We start from the raw sequence: 27,587 nt of genomic DNA on the forward strand, positions 1-27,587 counted from the left end.
GCCTCTAGAAACTTAGGTTAAAAAAAACGAGAGAAGCTTACACGTCTGGCCATCGGTAGGGCGTATTTATATTGCGATAAAAGTCATATAAACTTACTTACCAGGTCAAAATATCCTCCAAACACACCAAAATACTCAAACATTTCGCCAAATTGTTCCGCATCGAGCATGTCCCTCACTTAAGTTTTCTAAAAAAATAATAATAAGTTGGACCCCCTGTTAGTTGTGGACGTCGTAAATACGCATAATATGCATTGCTAATGATGACCCGCAAGTGCAGATGTTCGGTGTGCCTTCTTTGTTATCATGTGTGTTTTCGGTTCCTATGTTAGGCTTTGTATCGGGTCTTCTACAATTATTAAGTTTCTCTGTCGCATGATATTAGCAGACACATTTATAAATGACCTTTGAGTTTTTGCTTAAATTCTATTAGCCGTCGCTTTTTTTGTGGATCTTTAGGACAGAGCATTTTGCAGGGTGGAGAGTTCTATACCAGCGTTCCTTCCATGTTAAATCGTTATCTTGGTCCTTCCATACTTATAAAGGCCTATATTCTTCTTTAAATGGCACCCTAATCCCAACAACAACAAAATCCTGTGTGTTGCTCTGGTTGTTTGAGTCACATATTGCAATTAAGGTTAATTGATGAGATCAGTACCCAGTATGGATACTTTCTCTTTGAATACAGCCATTATTGGCTATTAGCCATTAAACAATGCACAGGTCTCTCGTGTTGACGACCTGTTGTTGTTTTGTGCTGAGTCTTTGCGATGGAGTAGTCGTTCATAAACACGGGGAACAAGTTAAAGACATAGTTTAAGGAATGTTTGGCATGCTAATCCCCTGCTGTGCTCATGGCCATTTAGGGTCCATTTCTATAATAAAACCCCCCAAACTGCACATCAGAATACTCAGATCGGAGATCTGATAAGAGGGATCAAGGCAAGTAGATTGAGATCAATACACAGAGGTTGTATACTGTATACAGACTTTGGGTGGTGTCACTTATAGAAGGCTTAAAGGCCTAGTCAGCTTCTATAAATGACCCCCCCCCCCCAAAAAAAAAAAAAAAAAAAATAATAATAATAATAAAAATAAAATAAATAAATAAATGAATAAATAAAATAGATAAATATTTTTTTTTATATACATCAATCGGGGTATTAAACATATTCGTATTCTTGTGCATAACTTTCCTGCTGTTTGATAAAATATTTTAGAAAAAAATGATCTGTTACCATAAGGCAAAGGGAAATAACCGCTGCGTGGAGTTTTATAAAATTGAAACTAAATTTTGGGCAACCTTACCCTCAAAATTTATTATAATTTATTTCTATTGGTTCATTAAAACATGTTGTTTGCCTTGTTATGATATATAAATCAATTGATAGACTATAATTCTAAAAAATACTGGTTCGAGAGTTTGCGATATCTCAGCGCGATTTCTAATACATCATCTCCATCTTGGAAATTACACGAGGTTTTTGCAGAAAATAGCCTCGTAGAGGTGACAGGCGTCACCAGGAACAAAAATAACTATGCCGACAAACAATCCTTTGCCCCCGAAAGAAAATGCCCTTTTCAAACGAATATTGGTAAGACATGTGTGACAGTAATCACAATTGATTTGTTGCAAACTCTTGTCACTAAGTCGAAATACCTTGCTTTCGGTTTGGACAGTATTAATTAATAGTTGCTTGGTGTTATTTATGTCAACGTGTTCAGTCTATTTCTACAACCCTTAATAACATAGAAAAGGCTCAGTGATCAATATAAATTATATGTCCGATAATATTGTGTATTCTGACATTTCCCCATCCACTAATTTGTAGGTCACCATTTCAAGAAGTTTAATGCCACAATTCACAGATTGTCATACAGAACCAATCAAAATTGAAACATTTGGATTTTATGCGAACAATTTCAATTTGAGTGTACTCCGTTTCAAACATCTCTGTAGCTAAAGAACTTCAGCGAACACGTTATATATTACCTTTTTGGATGTGTTCGCTGAAGAGAACGCCGTATCCAAACCCTACCAGAATTCGTGACATTTTTATGTCACGCTGTTATTTCACTTGTATGCATTGTACAGACAAAATAGCTGTATCCTTAGGTTAATGAAGTAAAATGTAGTTCACAAACTCATTTTAAAAACCAAAAAACGCTTTAAAGATAGTTGATTTAGCATTTTAATAAATCCTATTACAAGGATTCCTTATCTAGGTCATAGTTGTGTTCAAATTTAATCACGTGACACCAAGATTTTCAGAAAATACCCATGTGACCTAGTGTTTATTTTGCTGTTATTCTTTCTATTTCGAATAATTAATAAATAACATAACAAATTTGGAATAAATAAATTGTTTTTACTTATCAAAAGGTATTTACAGCCTTACTGCAATTGGATTCAACTAAATGAACAATGTGAATCCGATGCTATAAATAGAATCCATCGACGTCATCATGGTCATGTGATTGCATTGCATCATCACACTCAATTGATTCTGGTTGACTTTACTATGGGGGTTACGCCATAACTTTAATGTGTTGTAAACATCAAAAAAATTAATATCAACATTAAAGTTATGGAAGCCAGAACTAACATCTCTGATCTATTTTGTGTTTATTGGGCAAAATGAAACGATATATAAAGATGAAACTTTTACGAAGTAAATACTAGAATGTACATTGAACCACAGGCATCTGGATCATTGTTTGTCACTTAAAAGACACTAAATATCTTCAGATGTGTTGTTTATCTCATTGTATGTACCCAAAATGGTTTTAAACAACATTTAAGTGACAAACAATGATCCAGATGCCTGTGCATTGAACAGCATAATATTATGTACAATATGTTACTAAAGCTTGGTTTAATACATCTGGTCTGTTAAATGTTAAAACCTTTTTTTGGCTTTTCAGAAATGCTATGAACAAAAGCAGTACAGAAATGGGCTGAAATTTTCCAAGCAGATATTGACTAATCCGAAGTTTGCTGAGCATGGAGGTAATAACTACTGTTTAATGCACCAGTCATTTGTAACATGGCGCCCCCAGGTCTGGGGAATAGTGGGGACTTTGAATTTCGGTCCAGCCAAGCCCGGGTAAAATCCCCGCTCTACTGGGAAGAACTGCAAGTAAAATCCCCACCAAATGCTCTCTCACCCCAGGGACCCTAGGTAAGGACCATTCCCCGCTATTTTTGGCGCAAAGACCGATTTTACCATCTGTTCGTCCTCGCAGGGTGGGGATTTTAGCCGGGGTTGGCTGATTTTAGCCGGGGTTGGCTGGACCGAAAGTCAAAGTCCCCGCTATTCCCCAGACCTGGGAGGCCGTGGTTACAATTGACTGGTGCATAAGTACCATTAGGAATGTTTTTTAAATAGATAAATAATTACAGATTTTGTGTATATAAATTTAAGCAATAAATGTCGGTTCAACCATAAAAAGGACAACAATGGTCCTAAAATTGGCAAATACAATATTTCCTCAAAACAAGCTTAGAATTGTCAATACAAGCTAGTATGAGGCTGATAATAGCTCATTTTACATTATTAAAGTAATATTTTATCTTTGTCTCATATGAGTTGAGCTGTTTGAATATAGTGAATAACAGTTTCCCAGTTTATTGTGTGTATATTTAGCATGTGAATGTCACATGGTTAGTACAAATGCATATACCGACGCTATTATTAAATTTACTGGGATTTAATGGTAGACAAACCCAGTAAATTTCGAATTGGAAAAAAAATATGTAAAGACTGCGAAATATACACGTGACTTAAGAGATGTGAAACATCAGTAAGAAAAATTCAATGCGTTGTGCACAACAATATCAATTTTCAAGTTTTGGACAATTTTCTTTCTTTCTTGCAATAGTATCATCTGGTGTCTAGTCCCTTTTAACAATAAAAATAAATTGTTTACGTGTCTGGGTCATCTTGGCAGGCTTGGTACAGCCTGTTTCTAAATGACCCACTTACTAAAACCAATTAATGTCTAAATTGAAAAATGTGGTTTTAATCTGCTTAATTGAATTTTTGTTGATGTTCTAAATGGTAAGTGTGAATCCTGTTGGCTGAGGAATAAGCCTGAGCTAGAAAACATAAAACCAGGTTTTAATTAGTACCATTCTAAATTTATTGGTTTAAAGGTGGCATAAATAACTAATAGTAGTTGCACTGTCCTTCCATTACTATTGTGTCTCAGCTGTAGCTAAATTTATTCAAATTTTGGCAAAATTTTACATAAATGTACAGAAGCATGAGTTGGTGTGTTGTGCATAGAGTTCATGCTCCCACCATTAAGGTCAAGGTTACATTTAAAGGTCAATTGACTGTTGCTCTGACAAGGCCAAATTGGGGGCATTTGTCACATTGCTGTCACAGCTCTCTATTTGCTACATTTTCAATAGCTCTAATTACATTCTCATTATGTCATACTTGCCAAATTTCTGGGGACCATTTTAGGGGATTTTGGACATTTTTGTTCCGAATTCCAGGGGATTTTGACATTAGACTAGTGGATTTTGATCAATGAACATATTGCTATTGTGCACACAAATTTTACCTTTTTGTACATCAAGAAGTATTTTATTTAGGTTTGAAACACGGTGCAAATACTGTTAACTGTAATTCACATTCAGAACAAAATATGTCACATGAAAAATATATATTAAAGACAATTTAATTGGCTTACTTTCCTCCAAAGTCACTTACTATCAGAAATGATGACTTTCAGACTAATGGAGAATGAAATAAATATTACAGCATGGAGGTGTTTGTTTACATTCAATTTCACTCACAGACTGGTTTCACTTCGTAGTTTTCCAAAAGATGGCTATGTACATGTATGTAAAAATGCTGTTAAATTTCAACCCCTTTTTAAAATTTTCGTAAATTAAAAAACATTTTGTTATTTTGTGTGGGTTTTTTTTGTAAATCAGGGAGATATTTGTCCCCTGCTAGGATTCTGAGGAATGGAACAGATTCCCAGGGGATTTTTTCCCCCGCTGGGATATGATATGTCTGCATAATCCTACAACAAGCATCTTCTGAACCAATCTAACAAGAGCTGAAAAATGCCAGACTAATATTTGTTTTGTCCTTGCAATTTGTTTTAAAAGATGGAAGATACTAATTACTTTAATCTTTGTTTTCTTCCAGAAACTCTGTCAATGAAGGGGCTTACACTGAACTGCCTTGGACGAAAGGAGGAAGCCTATGAATATGTGCGCAGAGGCCTGCGTAATGATTTAAAGAGCCATGTCTGTATCCTTTAAAATGAAACTCTAAAATGACACTATACTTTCCGTTTGAAATTCATGAATCTATATGAAACAATGCTTTCTGAAGAAAACTTTCTTTTTTTAATATAAACATTCATTTAACTGGAGTTTCAGCTATGTACTTCCTAGAATTGATTAAGAATAAGTTTCAATCTGCATTTTATTTTGGCAGTATTCTACCACCTTAAACTAAACTTAGGGCGTTCCCAATATTACATTTACAGGTCATAGAATCCTTAACATATTTAAAGGTTGGCATGTGTATGGTCTTCTTCAAAGATCAGATCGGAAGTATGATGAGGCCATCAAGTGTTACAGAAATGCCCTTAAATGGGATAAGGTAGAGCTTTGTTGGTTAAACGTATAACAATATCAATTTAATTTGGTATCTTTTTATGCAAATGATGATAGCAAATGGATCCTTCAGAGTTTGGCCAAGGGGGAGTACTCACCCACTGTAAACCTTGTACAAATATGAAGAAATTTGTCACTGATGCAAAAGATAAGATTCTGACTTGACCTTTTATTTTATTAAGATATTTCTAATGACCTGTAATTTGAGAGCTACATCCAAGGTTTACTGTTTTTAGGACAATCTCCAGATTCTGAGGGATTTGTCGTTGCTGCAAATACAAATGCGGGACCTAGAAGGCTATAAGGTATGTTATCAAGCTTGTAGGATAGGAAGACATTGCTCATGTGTATTATTTTTAATAGAAATCAAGTACTGTGAAATCATTAATGTTCGTGGGGCATTAATGTTCGTGGTTTTCGTGGGTTGGGTGATCCACGAATTCAAGATCCCACGAAATATAAACCCTTTATTCACTTTTTCAATTGCCTTGTTTCGTACATACTCTAGTATATTACTTACAGAGGTCGCAGTATATAGTGTTAAAACCTGTCTCACTGTATAACTTACGATCATTATTCTGTTAATATATTATAACTGCCTTTAACAAATAATGAACCAAATCAATTAAATGTGTTTTATGCAGCAAATGACAGTTATAAGCACGTGTTTAAACGTGTGCCTTTAATGAAAATCTCAAAGTTTACAAGATGTTCGTGATGAGTGTCTGTACTCGATTTTTTTATTTAATGAAATAATTAATCGATTACTAGTACATTGAAGGTTACTAAGCACCGAACGTGACAATATACGCACCTTTTCGGTGTTTTCACAGTTTGCAAAATTCTTAATTGGCATTCAAAGGCTTCCCCTATCTGTATTTATGATCAGGGTACATCTTCTTTTATTACCTTTATTCCCAATTAAATCGATAAGTGACATGGGTATATGCACTAATTGGCATGTCGTACCACATTAGCGAGTGTGATAAACCGAGTGACGTAGAAGATGGAAATCACGGGCCAGCGCGTGGATATTATGCAGACGATCTAGGACGATCGCATCTTCGATTTTTTTTTTCAAAAATGAAAATCCACGAATTCAAGTACCCACGAAATTGTTTTTTTTCGGCAAACCACGAAATTTCATGCCCACGAACATTAATGATTTCACAGTAACACACTTTTAGTGCACATGTTTGGTAATTAAGTAGTGTTTGTTGATGATTCCGTATTAGTAACGTTTATGTATACCATAATTGATATTCAAGAATAAGAAATTAATTTATAGAAGCTATATCCATTACTGATGACAGTTTCAACAAAGACCTTGATTTGTTTTCCATGTAATAGTATTGTATCAATAGTACACTTGTTTGCAGGAGACGCGATATCAGCTGTTGGTGCTGCGTCCCGGCCAGAGAGCTTCCTGGATTGGTTATGCCATGTCCTTCCACCTGCTAAAAGAGTATGACATGGCACTGAAGATCATAGAGGCTTTCAGAAATACTCAAACTGTTAGTATAAAAAGCAACTCCTTACGTTTAAGTTTGAGAATTTATTTTTATGTTTATGTTGTAGGACTGCACTGGTAACAGTTATATGCTTTCCAGGCTTTCTCAAATGCTGGATTTTACAAGGCGGGGTTTGTAGAAAAAAGTTGATGCTAGTGTATAAATTAATAGTCTGACTTTGACGACTGCTTTCCAGCTTACCTGCATTTTTATGCCCCGAAGGTGGGCATATTAAAATCGCACCGTCCGTCCGGCTCTGTAACTTTCCCTTGTATGGACAGATTTTAAAATAACTTGCCACATGTGTTCCACATATCAAGATGACGTGTGGCTTGCAAGACTCGTGTCCCTACCTCAAAGGTCAAGGTCACACTTAGTATTTATTCACAATGGAGTGCTGCATATAAGGACATAGAGTATAGGTTGTCGTGTCCGGGCTGTAACTTTCTCTTGTATGGACAGATTTTAAAAAAACTTGCCACATGTGTACCACATACCAAGACGACGTGTCGCGTGCAAGACCCGTGTCCCTGCCTCAAAGGTCAAGGTCACACATAGTGTTTATTCACAATGGAGTGCTGCATATAAGGACATAGAGTATAGGTTGTCGTGTCCGGGCTGTATATTTCCCTTGTATGGACAGATTTTAAATTAACTTGCCACACGTGTTCCACATACCAAGACGACGTGCCGCGTGCAAGACCCGTGTCCCTACCTCAAAGGTCAAGGTCACACTTAGTGTTTATTCACAATGGAGTGCTGCATACAAGGACATAGAGTATAGGTTGTCGTGTCTGGGCTGTAACTTTCTCTTGTATGGACAGATTTTAAAATAACTTGCTACATGTGTTCCACATACGAAGACGGCGTGTCGTGTGCAAGACCCATGTCCCTACCTCTAAGGTGAAAGGTACACTAAGTGTTTATTCACAAGGGAATTCTGAATATAAGGACATAACAGTGTAGGTTGTCAAGTATGGGTGGTATTTTTTTATGTTCAGAGGCAATTTAAAATAACTTGCCATATGTATTTGACACGTAAAGGCAAGATCAACTTTTCATGTACTGACCTTGTTCGTAGGTCAATGTCACATTCGGGGGCATTCGTCACATACTGTGACAGCTCTTGTTCTTACAATTTTAGGCCCTACTTTATCCCACATTTAATCAAAATAGCTGATTTATAGGTTAGTGATCAATTTCTTGTAACTTGTTTCACTGATGATCTAGTAAGGTCACAATGTTATTTTTTCAGTCAATTTAAACAATCCGAGCTGTCAACTTTTCTTGATTGCCATTAATATTTCAACAACTTAACTGTCGTACTAAGCTTAGTTTCATCAAAGTTTTGCTATTGTAGGTCTCAGACATTTAACATTGAATGTTAAAATTCAAAATTATAAGGAAATATTCTTCTCTTTTTTTCCATTGTTGGAAAAAATGTCTTTTCTGCTATTTTGTCAAAAAGATATTTTTAAGGTACATGTTTATGGAGTAGGGCTGTAAAGCCTGCTTTTACAAACAAATGATGATAGCAAATGGATCCTTCAGATTTTGTCCAAGGGGGAGTACTCACCCATTATAAACCTTGTGTACAAATATGAAGATTAAACTATTCTGATGTTGCATGAGATTTTAGCTGGTATGTTTTGTTGTCTTAACTGTCTAGTTTTAAAACGGATCAGTCATACGTATGAATTTAAGGCTCGTTAGTTCCTTGTTAGATAGACGTATTATATCCCCAGATGGGATATATCTGGGGGCTAGTATTATACTCAAAGATTCTATCTCAGGGCTCTCACTAGGCTGAAATTTTTGGGAGAAGTGACTACTCCCTTCAGTCAATTTAGGGAGAAGTGGGGAGACTTTAGGGGGAAGTGATACTTTTCGTAACACTTGCTACAAAAACTATGCCATAACACACACTAAGTTTATATTCACATTCAAATTAATTGCTATAACTATCTAAAATGTTCACAAATAATGTATAATTTTTGGCTCAGCAAAAGTGTATTTGTCAATGTCACATAGTTTATCTCCAAATAGCATCTAAAATGAATCAAAATCCAAGACAGCTAAGGATTTGAAACAATCAAAATGACCTTAAAAATGAACTGTCAATATAGTAGGGGGACGAATCTTATTTTGGTACGTTCGGGATGGGTACGAATGTCACATTCAGCTATGCTGTTATATATTTGTCGCTGGCTAAATAATATTCAATATGCTGACATTTAAGAATCAAATGACATTTAAATCACTGTTCTTGATGAAAATTTCACCAATACATAATGGGAGGTTGAGAAATTAACTCGGAAAATTGTTCTGACAAATTGGCGATCTCGCCGATTTTTTAAAGTCATAAACAGGAGAAAAATACAGTAAGTAAACACTAATATAAATAAAAAGAAGATATTTTTGTATTTACAAATCATTTTTTATCATTTCATTTTAACATGTCACTAAAACCAATCAAATATTCGTCGATACGTCATGTTATTGATTTTCTTAGCGCCACCTTGCCGATGGCCCGAGATGGCTATGACCGTCTGCTTCAAAAGCAACAATGTTTAAAATGTCTTGCATTGTTTGTTCAATACATATATCAATTACTTTTTAACTTCGTTAATGCTTGACAATATTTTTCATAATTATGTCGCCTTTTTCAATCTGATTAAAACGAACTTATATCATTTGATCAGGGACTTCTCAATGTACATTCTGATTGGTTGACCATCAATAGCTCCGCCTACTGGCGATGTTTTGGTAATTGGATGACACGGCACAATTATCGGATTAGGAGATTACCTAATTTTATGAATGGCTAATTGCGGTGTTTTGACTAATGGGACAGTGGCCAAATACTCGCTGATTGACAGATTTACAATGTGCTAATTTTTTCGGCAAAGTCAATGTTGCTTTGATGATACAAATGAGCGAAGTCTGGGAATTTTAGGCGACCACTTCGCCCAAGTCGCCCCCTCGCGAGAGCCCTGTATCTGAGGGCTACATAGGAGTTGTGTCTGTCACATCCTTGAATAATGTTGTTGCATGTACCTTACAAAGTGTTGCACCTATACTCATCAAAAAATATAGAAATGTTAAGTCAGCATAGGCAGTTGTGCACTTGCAATTTCTATTAAATTTTTACTGTTGGTGACAATTGTTATGGCCCTAGACTAAGTATATATTGGTCTGAAAAAAAATGTGGCTCATGTTGCGCCATTGATGAAAACATTCCTTACTTTCATATTCTTGTTGTGAAAGAAACTTAAACTTTTCCTACTATTTTATCAAAAATGATATTACTTTTGACCTTTTTTTATAGAACAGGGCTGTAAAGCCAGCTTTTACAAACAAATGATGATAGCAAATGGATCCTTCAGATTTTGTCCAAGGGGGAGTACTCGCCCATTATAAACCTTGTGTACAAATAAATCCTCCAACAGATCTGTCATGGCCTGCCTTCTTTCCATGATGAAACAAACTTTCTGTCTACAGGGGGGTCTTTTCTTTTGCTCTGCAGATAAAATTTGCAATTTACGCCCTGGCTGAGCATCTTTAGAATATTTTAAAAAAATCATCTGGAATGATTAATTGTAATCGTAGTTTGAGAAAATACTAAAATATAATTCTTACAGAACTGTCAAAAAGTTTGTCTGGAGAAATTGTCACTTGCGTCTAAAACATGATTGTTTCTATTAAGATCCTTTTAATTCAGTAAATAACACAAGCTAATGACAAAAAAATACTTGCTTATTAATAAAAATCAACACAAACACACTATAAAATGACTAATAAAAGTTCGAAAAATACAACCTTTTACTTCGCTTGACGTGACCTCGGTGTTTTTGACTAGGACAAACAGAGCGGAACGTATATGTAATAAAAATAACGATTGGCTAAGAAAATGTCGGTGAACCAACGAAATACAGCGACGCTCTCGCTTTCATGCTGAGCTAGTCAAAACCGAATGTGAGCGGAATTTAAACAGAGCTAGCTTTATCGCAAACGTAAACGTTGTGTCAGAGTGAAAAAAATAGGTAAAATGCAAATCTCACTGAAATAAAAGAGTCTTTTTTCATCAGGACGTTTAAAATTTCCTGACAATAAATGTCCGATTTTGATTTCTTTTCACTGCATTTTTTTTCACTGGAAATATTTTCGTCGGACATTGTGTCCGACAAAAACAGAAATTTCAGCCGGTCATCACCGAAAATTACCTGACATGTCCGACGGCATTGACTGCTTTAACCTTCTGCATACTGTCCAGAAAATGAAATGTCTAATGATGAAAACAATGGGGTATTGTAAAAGCCTTGATGTCATGTGTTGTGGTGTGCAAAAACATAAAACCTTGGCCATAAATTGAAAACTGTGACTTTAAAATTAAGTATGATACAAATGTTGCCAGAGACATTAACATACATGTGCAGCAAGGCACATAACTCAGGCACTAGTAATTGTTGAGTTATTGCGTGAACCATGTGTGTTCTCTCTTCAGCCAAAGCAGTTTGACTATGAGCACAGCGAGTTGCTGCTCTACCAGAATCTGGTCATACGAGAGTCTGGAAAGCGTGAGGATGCGTTGGCTCACCTTGCCAAGTATGAGACACAGATAGTCGACAAACAGGCGCTGTTGGAGACCAGAGGTAGGAATGTGCTGATGAAAGAGTTCTGAAGTTGTAATTGCGTTCTTAAAGAAATGAATTGTTTTCTGTTAAAATTAAAGTAGAAATACTAAATTATTTCTGCCTTTTATTAGTTAAAAGAGTTTGTATGTCATAATGACCAATGTAAAAGTACTTTCTTTGAAGTTGAAGAAAGACAAAACCTGATATTTCTGTTCTGAATGGAAAGTTCTTTACTTTTCTAGACATGCCTATAATCCAAAGGAATTGTAGACATGTGAGATCTTATGATAATTTATGACTACAAATGATGATAGCAAATGGATCCTTCAGACTTTATGCAAGGGGGAGTACTCACCCATCATAAACCTTGTGTAAACATGAAGATTAATCTATACTGATGTTGAGATCATATATAAGTATACTAACTTGACATATATGAAATTGATGCGAAAACGTCTGCTATAGACCCAATTATATAAATGTAATATTGTATTTCTAGTGATTGTACTGGTTTGTGTATGTTCATCCAGGCGAGATCCTTTTTGAGTTGGGTCGGACGGAGGAATCTGTGACTGTATACACAGAACTCGTCAACAGAAATCCGGAGAACTGGGCCTTCTACCGTGGCCTGGAAAACTCCCTTAAACCAGGTGTGTACCAATGTTCTTAAGTTTTGTTTTATGTAAATATCCTTATTAATAATTATGATGGTTAACCTTTTGTTGTACAAATGTATTAAGAGGTACATAAAATATTATGAATAATCGAAGGTTAGTAAAAAAGAGTCACTGTTTTATTTGCAAAAGGCTTCATAAATGGCCTTCATTATAAATTCTGATGTGACTGATGTATTTCAGAAAATGAAGGGGTGCGGTACAAGATCTACACAGATGCACAGAGCAGATTTCCGCGGGCATCAACGCCAAAACGAATCCCACTCTCATTTGTCACAGGTAAATGTGCATGTAGCTTTAACTGACATGGTGAAACTGATTGAAACAGTTCATATACAAGTGTTGTAACTCAAATTAAATTCATTAGTTCCATAGACAATAAAGTATCCCAGTATCATAAAAACAACAGTTTTCCAATCTTCATAAAACTTGGTCAGAATATTAAGACCAGTGTGAATATATGTCATATCTAGGCTAAAACTAGGTCACTAGGTCAAATTTTAAGACAAATTTATTTAGACTTTGTTTCTTCTTTTTTTTTCACTTGTTCATCTTTTTTTTTCACTTGTTCATCTTTTTTTTTCACTTGTTCATCAGCGTTTATTCAATCTTCATGAAACTCAGAATATTTCTCAGAATAAGATTTGTTTACCACTAGTAGAAATAAGGGCAGCTTGGATCTTTTATAAAATAAAAAAAAAAAAAAATGTTCGTTGCAAAAAAGTCATGTTATACAGCAAATGGATTTTAATGCAATACGGTTGATATGTATTTTAGGGGATTTGTTTCGACAGTTGATCGATAAGTTCCTGAGAAACGGACTTCATAAAGGAGTTCCTCCTTTGTTCATCAACATCAAGACTCTTTACAAAGACCCAGAAAGGGTAAGTTAATAGCAGGCTTGCATTGGTCATAGTCAGAAATTAGACAAGTTTTTATTAACCTCCAGATAATTTTAGTTCACATGATGCCAAACCACCTTTAATAATATAAATATTCGTAATTGATAAACAAATGTAGATATTTAGTAGTAAATGATAACCCTGTACAAGCATATGTATGCTTTTGTTAAGAAGGATATAATCAAGGATGGTCTGCATCGGATTTAGCGTCATGTCAATTGTCAATCTGTTAATGAGATCGGTCTGTATAAAAGTCTGGCGGACCTCAGCTGTAGCCGGGAAAAAATGGAGAGGTTAGGTTAATACTCTCGCAAATTGAATATTGCTATGAATACATGTAACTATGTACTTAAATTAATATATATATGTATACTAAGTGTTATTGTAAAATGACTTAAATACAAAATTGTTTGGTCCTGCAAAAACAATTCATATTCTGCTTTGCAGACTGTATTACAGAACATCAAAAATTACAGTGTTGAAATTACTTTTTGAATGGACTGTTAGGCTTATATATCACATTTTCACCCAAACAATGTTCTTTCTGTCAATTTTTTTCTACAATGCTATAAGTAGATAAACATTGATTGTCTTATGCTTGCAGGTTGCTGTTATAGAGGAACTGTGTCTAGGATATGTAGAGAGCTTAAAAGAACATGAACTATTTAGCAAATCCGGTAAGTAGTGGCAGCTATCAATTTGCATTTACAAATTGAGCTTTATTTCCTTGAGTATTTTTAGCTTGACTAAGCGAAGACTAAGGAGAGCTATACTACTCACCCTGGCGTTGGCGTCATACCTTAGTTAAGCTTTTGCATGTAAGCACCTTTAAGTATTTATCTCAGTAAATACATCATTTATTGCATTGAAACTTTGGATATTTATTCCCAACTAATCTTCTAAATAAATGAAGTTAGATAACACTTTTTTTGAATATAATTCAAATTATGGGCCTTTATTATTTGACTTAGAAATTATGGTTAAGGATTTGCATGTAATCACTTTTTAAGTCAATACCTCAGCGAATACGACATGTGTTGCATTGAAACTTTATACACAGGCTCCCAACCATTCAACCTTCTTAATTAATCAAGTAAAATAACTCTATCTTGCATATTATATCATTTTTGCCCCTTTATTATGCAAATTCTGGTTGCTGTCCGCAAGGTCATCTGGAACAAACCTTGTTTTTTAGGCCCAAGAATTTGGGCTTATTCATCCAAAGTATGATTTTGGTGACTGAAGACAATTTGAGCTTCCTCTTTGCAGATGAGGATTGCGAATTGGAACCTCCAACGGCCTTGCTGTGGGTGTACTACTTTCTGTCCCAACACTATGACTGGCTGGGTAACTCCCGACTGGCCTTCCATTACATTGACCTTGCCATCCAACACACACCCCTCCTTATAGAGCTCTACGTGCTCAAGGCCAAACTGTACAAGGTAGGAGGTCGAAGAGAGACATGATCACTAAAAAATAAATAATAATTCCTGTTATCATAAAATTTGTAAACAATTGATTAGGTGGTATTTAAATGCATATGCAGTGGCTGGAATTGTCAATATGTAAAAGTGTGTTGCATATATTTCAGCATGCAGGTGATAATGAGGAAGCATATCGGCTTATGGATGAGGCTCAATCCCTGGACACTGCTGACCGCTATATCAACTCAAAATGTGCCAAGTACATGCTCCGGGCAAACCTTTTACAGGAGGCTGCAGACATGTGCTCAAAGTTCACTAGAGTAAGGCTTTCAAAAATGCCAACTTAATGCAAACTGCATGTATAAACTTGTTTAAAGCTGTTTGTTCTGTAATCAGTCATAAATCAAGATACTATTTGACCATTTTCTAATATCAGAAAGGCATTATATTATTTGCTCATCCGTTCTTCGAAGAAAAAGGGTTGCGGTATTGTCATAGCATTGCTGTTGTCAGTGGCAAATACTTTAGTCTTGGTCATGACTCAATAACAGTTCAAGATATTTAAACGAAACTTTGTACACAGGTTGTCATGTACAATACACACTTGTAAATGAAAACAGACGAGCATTGGTGTTGACTCTGTGGCACTCTTGGTTTCATTTGTCATGTTATTACATCAATTTATTTCCAGGAAGGTGTATCAGCGGTTGACAACCTGAACGAGATGCAGTGTATGTGGTTCCAGACGGAGTGTGCCGCCGCCTACCAGTGCCTCGGCAAGTGGGGAGAGGCACTTAAGAAATGCCATGAAATTGATAGGGTAAGAATCTAATTTTGTAAACACATATTATATTAATATCAAAGTTATTTGTTCCACAGTATTACATATCTAAATACATACATTTAACGCTACAAGCTAAGAATATCAATCTTGACATATGTGATTTCAATTGAACTGTTAATGCTGTGAAACATTTCTTCCAATTTGAAATAGTTTTCACATGCATAAGTATTCAATTTTTCGTGTCCCTAATGTGAACATAAAATTACATTTCAGCATTTCACAGAAATCATTGAGGATCAGTTTGACTTCCATACATACTGCATGCGAAAGATGACTTTACGGGCGTATGTAGGGCTGCTGAGATTGGAAGATGTTCTCAGAAGACACAAATTCTATTTCAAGGCAGCTAAAATTGCAATAGAGGTATGTACACTTAGTTTACTCTTTCTGTTAACAGGGCACTCTTTCCGGACTTATTTGGGCTAAATTTATTTCCCATTCACCTAACCTCCCTTTTGAGTTGAAATATCCCCCTCAGGATACGCGTTCCAAAATTTGAAACATATTATAATTTGAATACTTCTATATGCAGGATATAGTTCAAGAAATGTTATTTTAGTTGTTTTTATATCCTAATGTATATTTTCAGATATACTTGCATTTACATGACTATCCAATGTCAGACAGTGATAAAGACAATATGGTAGATGCAGGTGAGAGTCTTACTGTTGGAATATAATTCTTTGTCTTGAACAAAATACAAGTGCAAGTGGAACTAAATTTTATTATTAAATGGAAAACTAGATATCTATTTGTTGGTAGTGTTGTCTTCAGTTCTACTGGCCAGAGGTGATGGCACAGTGTTCGTTGTCCGTGTATGCCTGCATCTGAAAACAATTGCTTTTTAACATATTATTCTTTTGTTTTGATTGTATCTTAATCAAACTTATACAGTAGTTAGATATCTGTTAGAGCTTGGTTCCTTTTGTAAATCAACCAGAACTGCACATGACTGGATGGAAATTGCTATTGTAGCCAAGTTAAAATTACAGTCTAAGAGAGACAACATGCACTCGGAAAGTGTGTTTTCTTTTATGTTTTACTCTCCCTTGCCTTTGTTAAACGTGATTGATTGGGGGTTTTATGAGTAATCCATTTATTACCCTATGTTTTCCTAAACATAATTATACAGTAGTTAGATATTGACTTAATCATGCTTTGAATGACTGGGTTATGGCCTCCTGAAATTGACATAATTTCTATAATTAAGCTTGTGAACAGAATTTCTTATCTAATTTTCACCGAACTTGGACAGTTGTGAGACAGCCAGATCTGCCCATGCATGACTGGATTATGAGAGCCTCCATATTCACATTGCACGTAAGATGTTGCAAGACTTAAATGGAGGGGCCCATCAACTAAAATGAGTGGTTTGAAATTGATCTATCAGTTTGTTGCCTATTACTTAGCGATACAACAATACTCTCGATATAAAACATGAAACAAGCCATGCCATTAGAGCATATGCCATTTAGGCAGTGGTCGAAATTGACACAAGCCCACAATCCCTGCACTGGTAAAATATATTTCGGGCTTGCTCATAACCTGAATTTTATATAGCAGGGCTTGTTCAAAAATTTGATGCCATGCAAAAGTATAAGAATTCGGGCTTGTTCATCCGATAGTCTAATTTCAATGTCTGTTTAGGGCCTCTTGTTTCCAATACCTTGGTCACTCAATCTATGCAATGCTCTGAAAGAGAGTGAATAATATGCCATTGAGCCATTATGCACTTTACATTGAAAGCCCTTGTCACATGTAGTCTTATACAATGTATTGATCTCCACCCCCAGAACAAATGACTCCGAGTGAGCTGAAGAAGTTGAGAAACAAGCAACGTAAGCAGCAGAAGAAGTTGGAGAAGGAAAAAGAGAAGGCGAAACAGGAGCAGGAGAAGAAAGAGCATACCAGCAAGAAACAGGCTGAGACCGACCAGGATGGGCCTAAGGAAGAGGAGCTCATACCAGATAAACTAGCTAGGGTAGGTTGAGATACAGGGGTTAATTGTTTGGGGGTATTTGTCAGTGCAGGATAAATGCGCCAGGATAGGATCACAAGGGGTATTTTTTTAAATATATAATTTAAAATAATACATGCCTGTTTAAAATAAAGTAAAATGGGTAATAATTTGGGAATTGTGATCCAAATGCCCTATAATCATTTCAAGTTTATAATGTGTCATTAGACAGATAAAATGAAACATGGCCCTAAAGATCATAGAGCCATTCAGAAATACACATTCTTTGAGTTGAAGAACAACTACTTGAGTCAATGTTTGATAATTTATTGCAAAACAAATGATGATAGCAAATGGATCCTTCAGATTCTGTCCAAGGGGGAGTACTCACCCATTATAAACCTTGTGTACAAATATGAAGATTAAACTATTCTGATGTTGCATGAAATTTTAGCTGTTATGTTTTGTTGTCTTTACTGTCTAGTTTTAAAACGTATGAAATTTAGACGTAAAATATCCCCAAATATTTATATCTGGGGGCTAGTATTATACTCCAAGATACTTCTTTCTCCCACCTCAGATAAGTAGATCCAATAATTTGACCATGCTAGAAATTCTTATCTTGCCCACGGGCGAAGATAAAATGCCCGTATGGAACTCCTTTTTAATGGTCGCCACATTGTAATTACCTCCCTTGTTGAAGACTGTCGTCTGTAGCACCATGGAAACCTTCTCTTGTAGCAATATTTAGAATGCTTATTAATTATTTCTCGCTTCAAATGTCACTATAAAACAGTTTTCACACACCTTTCAAGAAATAATGCCTCACTCTCCTCAGAACTATTTAAAGACTGATTTGACTGTTAACATAACCCAGATCACTGCCCCCATATCCATGACAACCACGAATTATCACAAATCCATACGCATTTATTTTCACTAAGCACTAAAGAGATACATTTTTACTTAATTTTGTTTAACTGAAGTGGGAGAAAAGCATCTACCATAGCCGCTCATGTAAGATAGGTTCATCCAGACCCTCGCGCAGGGTTTTTTGCGGCAAAACACCCTACGCACAAGTCGGAATGGACCTATCTTACACACTCGGCCATGGAAGATACTTATAATCTGAGGGTAGCCATTTTTGAAGGAAGTGACAGACACAACTCCTATGTAGCATAGGAGTTGTGTCTGTCACTTCCTTCAAAAATGATGTTGCATGTACTTTCAATATTGCTTCTACACTCATGAATCTTTATAGAAATGTTAAGTCAGCATAGGCAGTTGTGCACTTGCAATTTCCGTAAGATTTTTACTGTTGGTGACAATTGTTATGGGCCTAGACTTAGTAAATATTGGTCAGAAAAACATGTTGCTCATGTTGCTCCATTGATATAAATATTTCTTAATTTCCTGTTCTTATCTTTCGGTACTTTTTACGTTAAGTTTTTATTGGGCAGCGCTGGTAAGCTTGCTTTTACAAACAAATGATGATAGCAAATGGATCCTTCAGATTTTGTCCAAGGGGGAGTACTCACCCATTACAAACCTTGTGTACAAATATGAAGATTAAACTATTCTGATGTTGAATGAGATTGGAGCTGGCATGTTTTTAACCTGGTTTTCACATAGTGAAACCTGGTTATTAGAATGACGAACGTCGTTGTTCCAGCGGGCGGCCGGGCGGCGTCAAACTCACCTATGAAACTGAATAACTTATGTAAGGGTTGACATATCTTGACCAAACTTGGTCTATAGAAAGAATTTATGGGTACCTTTCATGGGATTGCGTTTGGGGTCCTTAGGGTCAAGGTCACTGTTACTAAAAATAGAAAAACGGTTGAAACTGAATAACTTTAGTTAGGGATGACATATCTTGACTAAACTTGGTCTATAGGAAGAGTTTATGGAGACCTTTCTTGGGATTGCATTTGGGGTCCCTAGGGTCAAGGTCAAGGTCACTGTTACTAAAAATAGAAAAATGGTTGAAACTGAATAACTTTAGTTAGGGATGACATATCTTGACTAAACTTGGTCTAAAGGAAGAGTTTATGGACACCTTTCATGGGATTGCGTTTGGGGTCCCTAGGTTCAAGGTTATGGTCACTGTAAGTGTTACTTAAAATAGAAAAACAGTTGAAACTGAATAACTTTAGTAAGGGTAGACACATCTTGACCAAACTTGGTCTATAGAAAGAGTTTATGGTTACCTTTCATGGGATTGCGTTTGGGGTCCCTAGGGTCAAGGTCACTGTTACTAAAAATAGAAAAAACGGTTGAAACGGAATAACTTTAGTTAGGGTAGACATATCTTGACCAAACTTGGTCTATAGGAAGAGTTTATGGAGACCTTTCATGGGATTGTGTTTGGGGTCCCTAGAGTCAAGGTCAAGGTCACTGCTACTAAAAATAGAAAAAAGGTTGAAACTGAATAACTTTAGTTAGGGATGATATATCTCGACTAAACTTGGTCTAAAGGAAGAGTTTATGGACACCTTTCATGGGATTGCATTTGGGGTCCCTAGGTTCAAGGTCAAGGTCACTGTTACTAAAAATAGAAAAAAAACAGTTGAAACTGAATAACTTTAGCAAGGGTTGACATATCTTGATCAAACTTTGTCTATAGAAAGAGTTAATGGTTACCTTTCATGTGATTGCGTTTGGGGTCCCTAGGGCCAAGGTCACTGTTACTTAAAATAGAAAAACAGTTGAAACTGAATATCTTTAGTTAGTGTTGACATGTCTTGACCAAACTTGGTCTATAGGAAGAGTTTTTGGATACTTTCATGGGATTGCATTTGGGGTCCCTAGGGTCAAGGTCAAGGTCACTGTTACTAAAAATAGAAAAACAGTTGAAACTGAATAACTTTAGTCAGGGTCCACATATCTTGACCAAACCATGTATAAAGGAAGAGTTTATGGAGACCTTTCATGGGATTGCGTTTGGGGTCCCTAGATTCAAGGTCAAGGTCACTGTTACTAAAAATGGTTGAAATAGTACAACTTAAGTTAAGGTTGACATATCCGGACCCAACTTGGTGTAAAGGAAGAGTTTATGGATACCTTTCAATCAATTTCATTTGGGGTCCCTTGGGTCAAGGTCACTGTTACTAAAAATAGAAAAACAGACTCAGGCTGAAGTTCTTCTGTCAATCATAAAAACCTGGTTTCGTCGCATTGCGACGTTTCTTGTTGTCTTTACTGTCTAGTTTTAAAAGGCTTTTTGAAGGCTCATTGTAGTTGTGTTATTGGAGGAAATTAATTGTTTTCTGTAAAAATTAAATTATAAATGCCAAATTATTGCTACCTTTTTTTTTGTAAATTTTGTATGTCATAATGACCAATGTATTTTCTGTGAAGATAAAGGGAGACAAAACCTGATACTGTGATATCATTTATATTTGTGGGCTTGAAATTCATGGTTTTCCGGAAAAAAAAGACAATTTCATTGATGGATTGCATATTTTTGAGAGAGAAAACAAATAATTGAAACAGCAATCCTAAACAGTCTGCAAAATAACCGACCTGGTGTGATGTTCCATCTACATCACTCAGTTTATGACACTGACTACAATACAAGACAATATGCAAGTTAGCGCAGATAGCCATGTCAATTATTGCTTGATCAGTAATTTAAGGGTCATACATAAGGATTCACCCACATTGAGGATATGAAATAATGAAGCCATTAAATGTCAATTAAGTGTATTTTGCAAACTGAAAAAACAATAAGGTGTTAGACAATATTAGAAGATACCAGATTTCAGAATCAAAGGTCAAAATTTTCGTTGGGATCTTGTATTCGTGGATTTAAGCCAACCCACAAAATCAAAAAAAATTATCCACGAATATTTATGACTTTACAGTATTTATATGATTTTACTGTATTTATATTCCGAATGGAAAGTTACTTATTATCTAGACAGATAAATTATCAAAAATAATTGTAGACATGTGACATCCTATACCCAGTAATTATTTATGACAACAAATGATGATAGCAAATGGATCCTTCAGATTTTATGCAAGGGGGAGTACTCACCCATCATAAACCTTGTGTAAACATGAAGATTAACCTATACTGATGTTGCATGAAATTTGAGCTGGCATCTTCTTTTTTGTTTTTTTATTTAAATTGGACTAAAAATATTCAGAGCATTTAAATTAGGACTCACTAATTGCTTGTTAGGTAGATGTATCATACCTCTAGATGGATATGTGGACTATATAGTTTCTTCCATCTCATCACTTTGCGTCAATTTTAATTGTTGAGATATGCTTCCATTTGACTGAACTCATGACTTACAGTGCTCTTGTACTCTATTTTGATCTTTGCAGGAACATTTAACTGTTGCATTATATTGTTTTATATTTTGTTTTACAGCCAGAAAACCCATTAGATGAAGCCATAAAATTCCTAAAACCTTTACAACAACTAGCTTCAGACCGAATAGAAACCCATATATGTGCTTATGAAATTTATTCTAGAAAAGGTGAGTGTCTCTATTTTATGTGATATATAAATGATTTAATATTTTCTCAGGTGTTGTGTAATAATGTAAATGGGGTCAAATAAAATTTTAACTTAAAAAAATGACAAAGAAATCTTTTTCACATGATATAATGAAGAAATCTTGAAGCCCCTCAAAACATAAGCTTGTGATTTTTCTCACAGTATTGGTGTTTTATTTCAGATAAGCTGTTGTTGATGTTGCAATCATTAAAACGGGGATGTGAAGTGGATAGAGAAAATCCTCAACTACATGTGTTTCTACTCAGGTTTCTTAAACTAGGTATGTAAACATAGAGCATAGAGTTTTATCTAATCAATGAATATGATTGGAAATGTTAAATAAGCAAGTCAGATAGAATTTGAAAGTAAGAAGTATTGATGGGACTGGTAGGAGTTTGTATTATAAAACACTATCAAATGTGGAGCCACATCTTTTCTGCATTACAACGAGGCACCCTAACCAGTGTGTGCATACCACATGATAAATTAAGTCATAAATGCTACTGCAATCTCGACATTAAAAACATACCGTTCAAAGGTTTGGTTTCCTTATTTCAGTATCAGATCGGAAGGCGAGCGGTAGTCTATCGGAGTCTGTGATCACAGTGCTGGACCAGGAATGTGGGAAACTATGCCACACCCAGGACGTGGCCCAGCTCAACGAACAGTTTCTCACCAGGAACCAGAACTCAGTATTACACAGGGCTGCTGGTAATTGATACCATTCTGCTACTTTAAGAGAAACTGTATACAGTTTACATGAATTAAGGATACCTTCTGTTTGGTCTTGCCAGTAGTTTTGCTAATGTTTATTTAACGCATCTGAGCTGTGTTCATGTAACTATGTATGTGTGTTACAGCTGGGCGCATGATGTACGAGGTGAACAAAGATCCAGCTACTCAAGCAAAGGCACTGCAGTTAGCATCAGCAGTTAGTAAGAACCTCACTGGAGTCACACCAAAGGTATTGTCTGCATACAGACATACATGTAATATGGTTCAGTTGATTTTAGCAGTAGTGAAATACAACTCATGAATCTGTTAGCGATTGAAGAGTAAAAGCAGCAAGCACTGACCAATGTTGATTAATTAAAAAAATATATTTTAAGTGTCAGTGCAGTTCTGCTGCTTATAGTATATATTATTGGTATTATATGTGACGTGCTAGACAGGAAAAACATTGCATTTGATGCTCTCTAGGTAATATTAAGAGCAATGTTTTATAAATGTATGGTACAGAAGTTTTTCTGATTTTAGAATTGTCGGGAAGTGCTGGAGTACATGTGTCGCGGGGATTTTGGCAAGTGCGAGGCGGAGGCTCGGGCGTACCAGGAGCAGTGCCATGAACTCTTCCCCCATGTACCCTCCTTCCAGCTCACCCCAGCGGCCCCCAACCAGGTGGTCACCAACGGCAACCTTTCATCATAACACCTCACCATCCCTGTACTGCCCCGCCCATCTACAATAAGAACATTGCACGGTCTGGACATGGATAATACTTGCTCATTGGATTTTCATTCTGTGACTCTCAGTTTGTGACAATGTGATATCCAGTGACTAATTCTTGGCAACACAAAATGTCTGATTACAGCAATGTACATGCAATACCTTGAGGAAATCAGGAAGTAACACTTAGAGCTGAATTAATTTGAGTTTTTTTAGTGATAATCATGTTTCAAAAAGATTTTGCATGTAGTTGTGTACAAATGCTTCTAGTAACTAGTAAATGTGCTCAAGAGAAGTAATGTAGACCAACTAGAACACAGTACAATTAGGTGCACCCTTTTAGTAATAGAAAAACATGTGACAAGAAATTACAAACTACTTGCTTTTAAAGAATTATTTATACAATTACTGTGTTACTGTAAACGACAAACATGTATGCAGGATTGTGGTGGCATATCTGGTCAGCTGGCTTTTTGTATTGTTTAAGCTGGCTCTTACTGGTGCATGATTTAATGTATCTGTCAAGTTTCATGTGGGCACCTACACTACATTTTAAACTGAAGTCTTAAAAAATACTCTTGGTCTTGTATTCAAACTATTACTTAGTGAGTATTTTCCTTGCAGTTCAAATGATAGCATTTTCCCATCGCATTTCTTAAATATGTGGAATGAGCGAATGAAAGGAACATAAGAAAGACCTCCCTAATAAATACCGGTAATAAAAATCTTAAAAATAATTTAGTTATAGTATTTGGGTGCAGTATAGATGCTGATGTTGGTATCATTGCTTGTGGGAAGGTTGAACTCTGAAAGTTTGGTTAAAAGAAAGATGTGATATAAAAGGTGTTTGATACTTTAATACCTATATTAGGGCTCATAAATCATTGATAACTGTAGTTGACTGAATCAAAATTAATATCAAGAGTTTTGTAGATTTTGCTGTTGAACATAATGTTCATAAAGTAAATGCTGAGAGAATTTTGAAGGAGTTTTTGCATGAATGTTATGGTTAGAATGTGTTTTTGATTGTTTTCTATTTTAAGTATGATGGTTAGTTGAATGAGCTGTTGAAGCAAAGATTTTTATACAAATCTACCTACCCTTGAAGCTATGCATTGTGTTCAGTGTCAGCAGCTGATCATGTTCATGTTTGTACACCATTTCCCTACATAATCACCATATGATGGGTTCCATTAGTAGCTTGCATCTTAAACTTTCATTTACTCCTAAATAATGATTAATTAATCGTTTGAAACTGCAGTTGAATTATTATATTCCAATAATCAATAGGTCCCATCTTTTGCTTCATTCTATTCCATTTTAGAGAGCCGATGTAGATGCTTCTACATATTTTTTTGGCTTTCATTAATGTTTTTTTCTCTTGTATTTGGAATATCCAAAACTTGTCATAGTAAAAAAAGCATATGAACAATATTTATAAATAAACTAACCTGATTTTGCATGTTTTCGGTTTTAAAATTAATGATTACAAATAAAGCATTGGTTTGTTTTCTCATAGTCTCTTGTTAATTTGCTCGTCTATTTTCAAAATAGTATTTTATAATAGTATTTTGTATGGAAAAAATCGAGGTATTGTGATAGCCTTCGTGTCCTTAAAAATCACTAACCTCGGCCATAACTCATCAAAACCGAGACCTTGAATGCACTGACAATGACAATGACTTCAATTATTGTCCAGTTAAGTCCCCTTTTTCATAACAAAAATAACACAACAGACTGGCAATTGGCGTTATATACGCAGGTCTTGTTAACTTTACGCTTTAAGCTACAACTTCCCAATTGTTTACACAACATGAACTTGACATTTCACCAGTAATTGCTCCTTAAATTTGTTTTTCAGCTGTTGATTACATTGTAAATTAGATTTACTAAAATTCAACTTGACCTCCCTTTGAAAATAAGTCCTTGTTTTTCTTACAAAGATTTTTGTGAATGCTCTTATTTTGTAGATAAATGTAATGCTTTTACAGAAAACCTATTTATTGTTTTGATACATAAAACAAATAAAACGCAAAACATCTGTTATGTTTTACTTGTATCCCCTACTAAAACTGGAAGGGGTTATGTTGGCTGGCTGACTCTTCAACCCCACGACTTTTTAACCTCTTAAAAGGCTACAACTTTTCAACCCCTCCTAAAACATGAACATTTCTGCCCCTTATAAATAAAGACTTTTCAACCCTTTTTGAAAAGATGATAAACAACAAGAATTTATTGCGTAATTTATTTTCAGATTTAAAAATAAATTGCATACAATTTAATACACATACAACCAAATCAAACAAAAAGAACAAATGGGTTAAGTTACAAGTTGTGACAGCATTAGTTTCAGCCCTTCTCATGCGTCAATGTCGTTAAAGATGTGATTAAACGTAACTAGAAAAAGTAGAATTTCAATGCAATAATACATATATTGATTTGAATACCATATAGCACTCGGACGTTGATGAATACCGTATAGCACTGGGACGTTGATGAATACCGTATAGCACTGGGACGTTGATGAATACCGTAGAGCACTGGGATGTTGATGAATACCGTATAGCACTGGGACGTTGATGAATAGCACTGGGACGTTGATGAATACCGTATAGCACTGGGACGTTGATGTATACCGTATAGCACTGGGACGTTGATGAATACCGTAGAGCACTGGGACGTTGATGAATACCGTATAGCACTGGGACGTTGATGAATACCGTATAGCACTCGGACGATGATGAATACCGTAGAGCACTCGGACGTTGATGAATACCGTATAGCACTCGGACGTTGATGAATACCGTAGAGCACTCGGACGTTGATGAATACCGTATAGCACTCGGACGTTGATGAATACCGTAGAGCACTCGGACGTTGATGAATACCGTAGAGCACTCGGACGTTGATGAATACCGTAGAGCACTCGGACGTTGATGAATACCGTAGAGAACTCGGACCTTGATGAATACCGTAGAGCACTCGGACGTTGATGAATACCGTAGAGCACTCGGACGTTGATGAATACCGTATAGCACTGGGACGTTGATGAATACCGTATAGCACTCGGACGTTGATGAATACCGTACAGCACTCTGATGTTGATGAATACCGTAGAGCACTCGGACGTTGATGAATACCGTATAGCACTCGGACGTTGATGAATACCGTATAGCACTCGGACGTTGATGAATACCGTAGAGCACTCGGACGTTGATGAATACCGTATAGCACTCGGACGTTGATGAATACCGTATAGCGCTCGGACGTCGATGAATACCGTATAGCGCTCGGACGTTGATGAATACCGTATAGCACTGGGACGTTGATGAATACCGTAGAGCACTTGGATGTTGATGAATACCGTAGAGCACTCGGACGTTGATGAATACCGTATAGCGCTCGGACGTTGATGAATACCGTATAGCACTGGGACGTTGATGAATACCGTATAGCACTGGGACGTTGACTGATACATGTGGATATACACAACTATGAATCATATATAGCATTTTAACATCATATCAAATAAATATTTGAGTTAATCAACAAAATCTTCTTCCAGATATCTCATTCTGTGATCATGTTTACTCTAGTTTACACATACTAACACAAAAGACGATAATTTTAGATATCACTAAATGCTGATCCAAACATTTTACCATATCCAAATTACTACGATTACATAATTTATAAAAATTAAAACTCGATCCGTTCAGTCTAACGTTCCGATGCTGAATGACTATTAAGCGCCTAAAACCACTCGTGTAGAACTAATATCACGCCACCTACTGGACGTTACATCAAATCTAGGAAAATAATGTTCTTCTTATTCTAAAATTCAAACGAAGAAAATGATATTTGCCAACTTATTAAATTTAGGAAAGAAAATAATTGGATGCCACGCAAAGAAAAAAAACAGACAAATATGACTGAAACTTTTTAATCAAAGAAAAGGATTAAAAATAAAAAAAAGTGAACATGAGAGAGAAGAATATGGCACAACCACAAACAGCACTCATACATTTTCTTGGTCAA

The 27,587-nt window shown here is 35.8% G+C and overlaps 1 protein-coding gene across 1 annotated transcript; it reads left to right on the top strand.

Moving 5' to 3' along the window:
• The first annotated feature begins 1,433 nt into the window (after positions 1 to 1,433).
• On the top strand, positions 1,434 to 25,590 carry LOC128227587 (N-alpha-acetyltransferase 15, NatA auxiliary subunit-like). Its single transcript, XM_052938272.1, has 22 exons — positions 1,434 to 1,595; positions 2,926 to 3,010; positions 5,169 to 5,273; positions 5,542 to 5,630; positions 5,881 to 5,949; positions 7,024 to 7,158; positions 11,660 to 11,807; positions 12,320 to 12,439; positions 12,647 to 12,742; positions 13,241 to 13,347; positions 13,970 to 14,042; positions 14,635 to 14,807; positions 14,957 to 15,109; positions 15,481 to 15,609; positions 15,847 to 15,996; positions 16,223 to 16,286; positions 17,427 to 17,614; positions 21,975 to 22,083; positions 22,285 to 22,383; positions 22,662 to 22,814; positions 22,964 to 23,067; positions 23,361 to 25,590. Exons 1-22 carry the CDS (start codon positions 1,539 to 1,541, stop codon positions 23,529 to 23,531), a joined length of 2,577 nt encoding a protein of 858 aa, XP_052794232.1. The 5' UTR covers positions 1,434 to 1,538; the 3' UTR covers positions 23,532 to 25,590.
• The last annotated feature ends 1,997 nt before the right edge of the window (positions 25,591 to 27,587 follow it).

The sequence above is a fragment of the Mya arenaria genome, chromosome 3, assembly GCF_026914265.1.
Source record: "Mya arenaria isolate MELC-2E11 chromosome 3, ASM2691426v1".
Taxonomy (NCBI): domain Eukaryota; kingdom Metazoa; phylum Mollusca; class Bivalvia; order Myida; family Myidae; genus Mya; species Mya arenaria.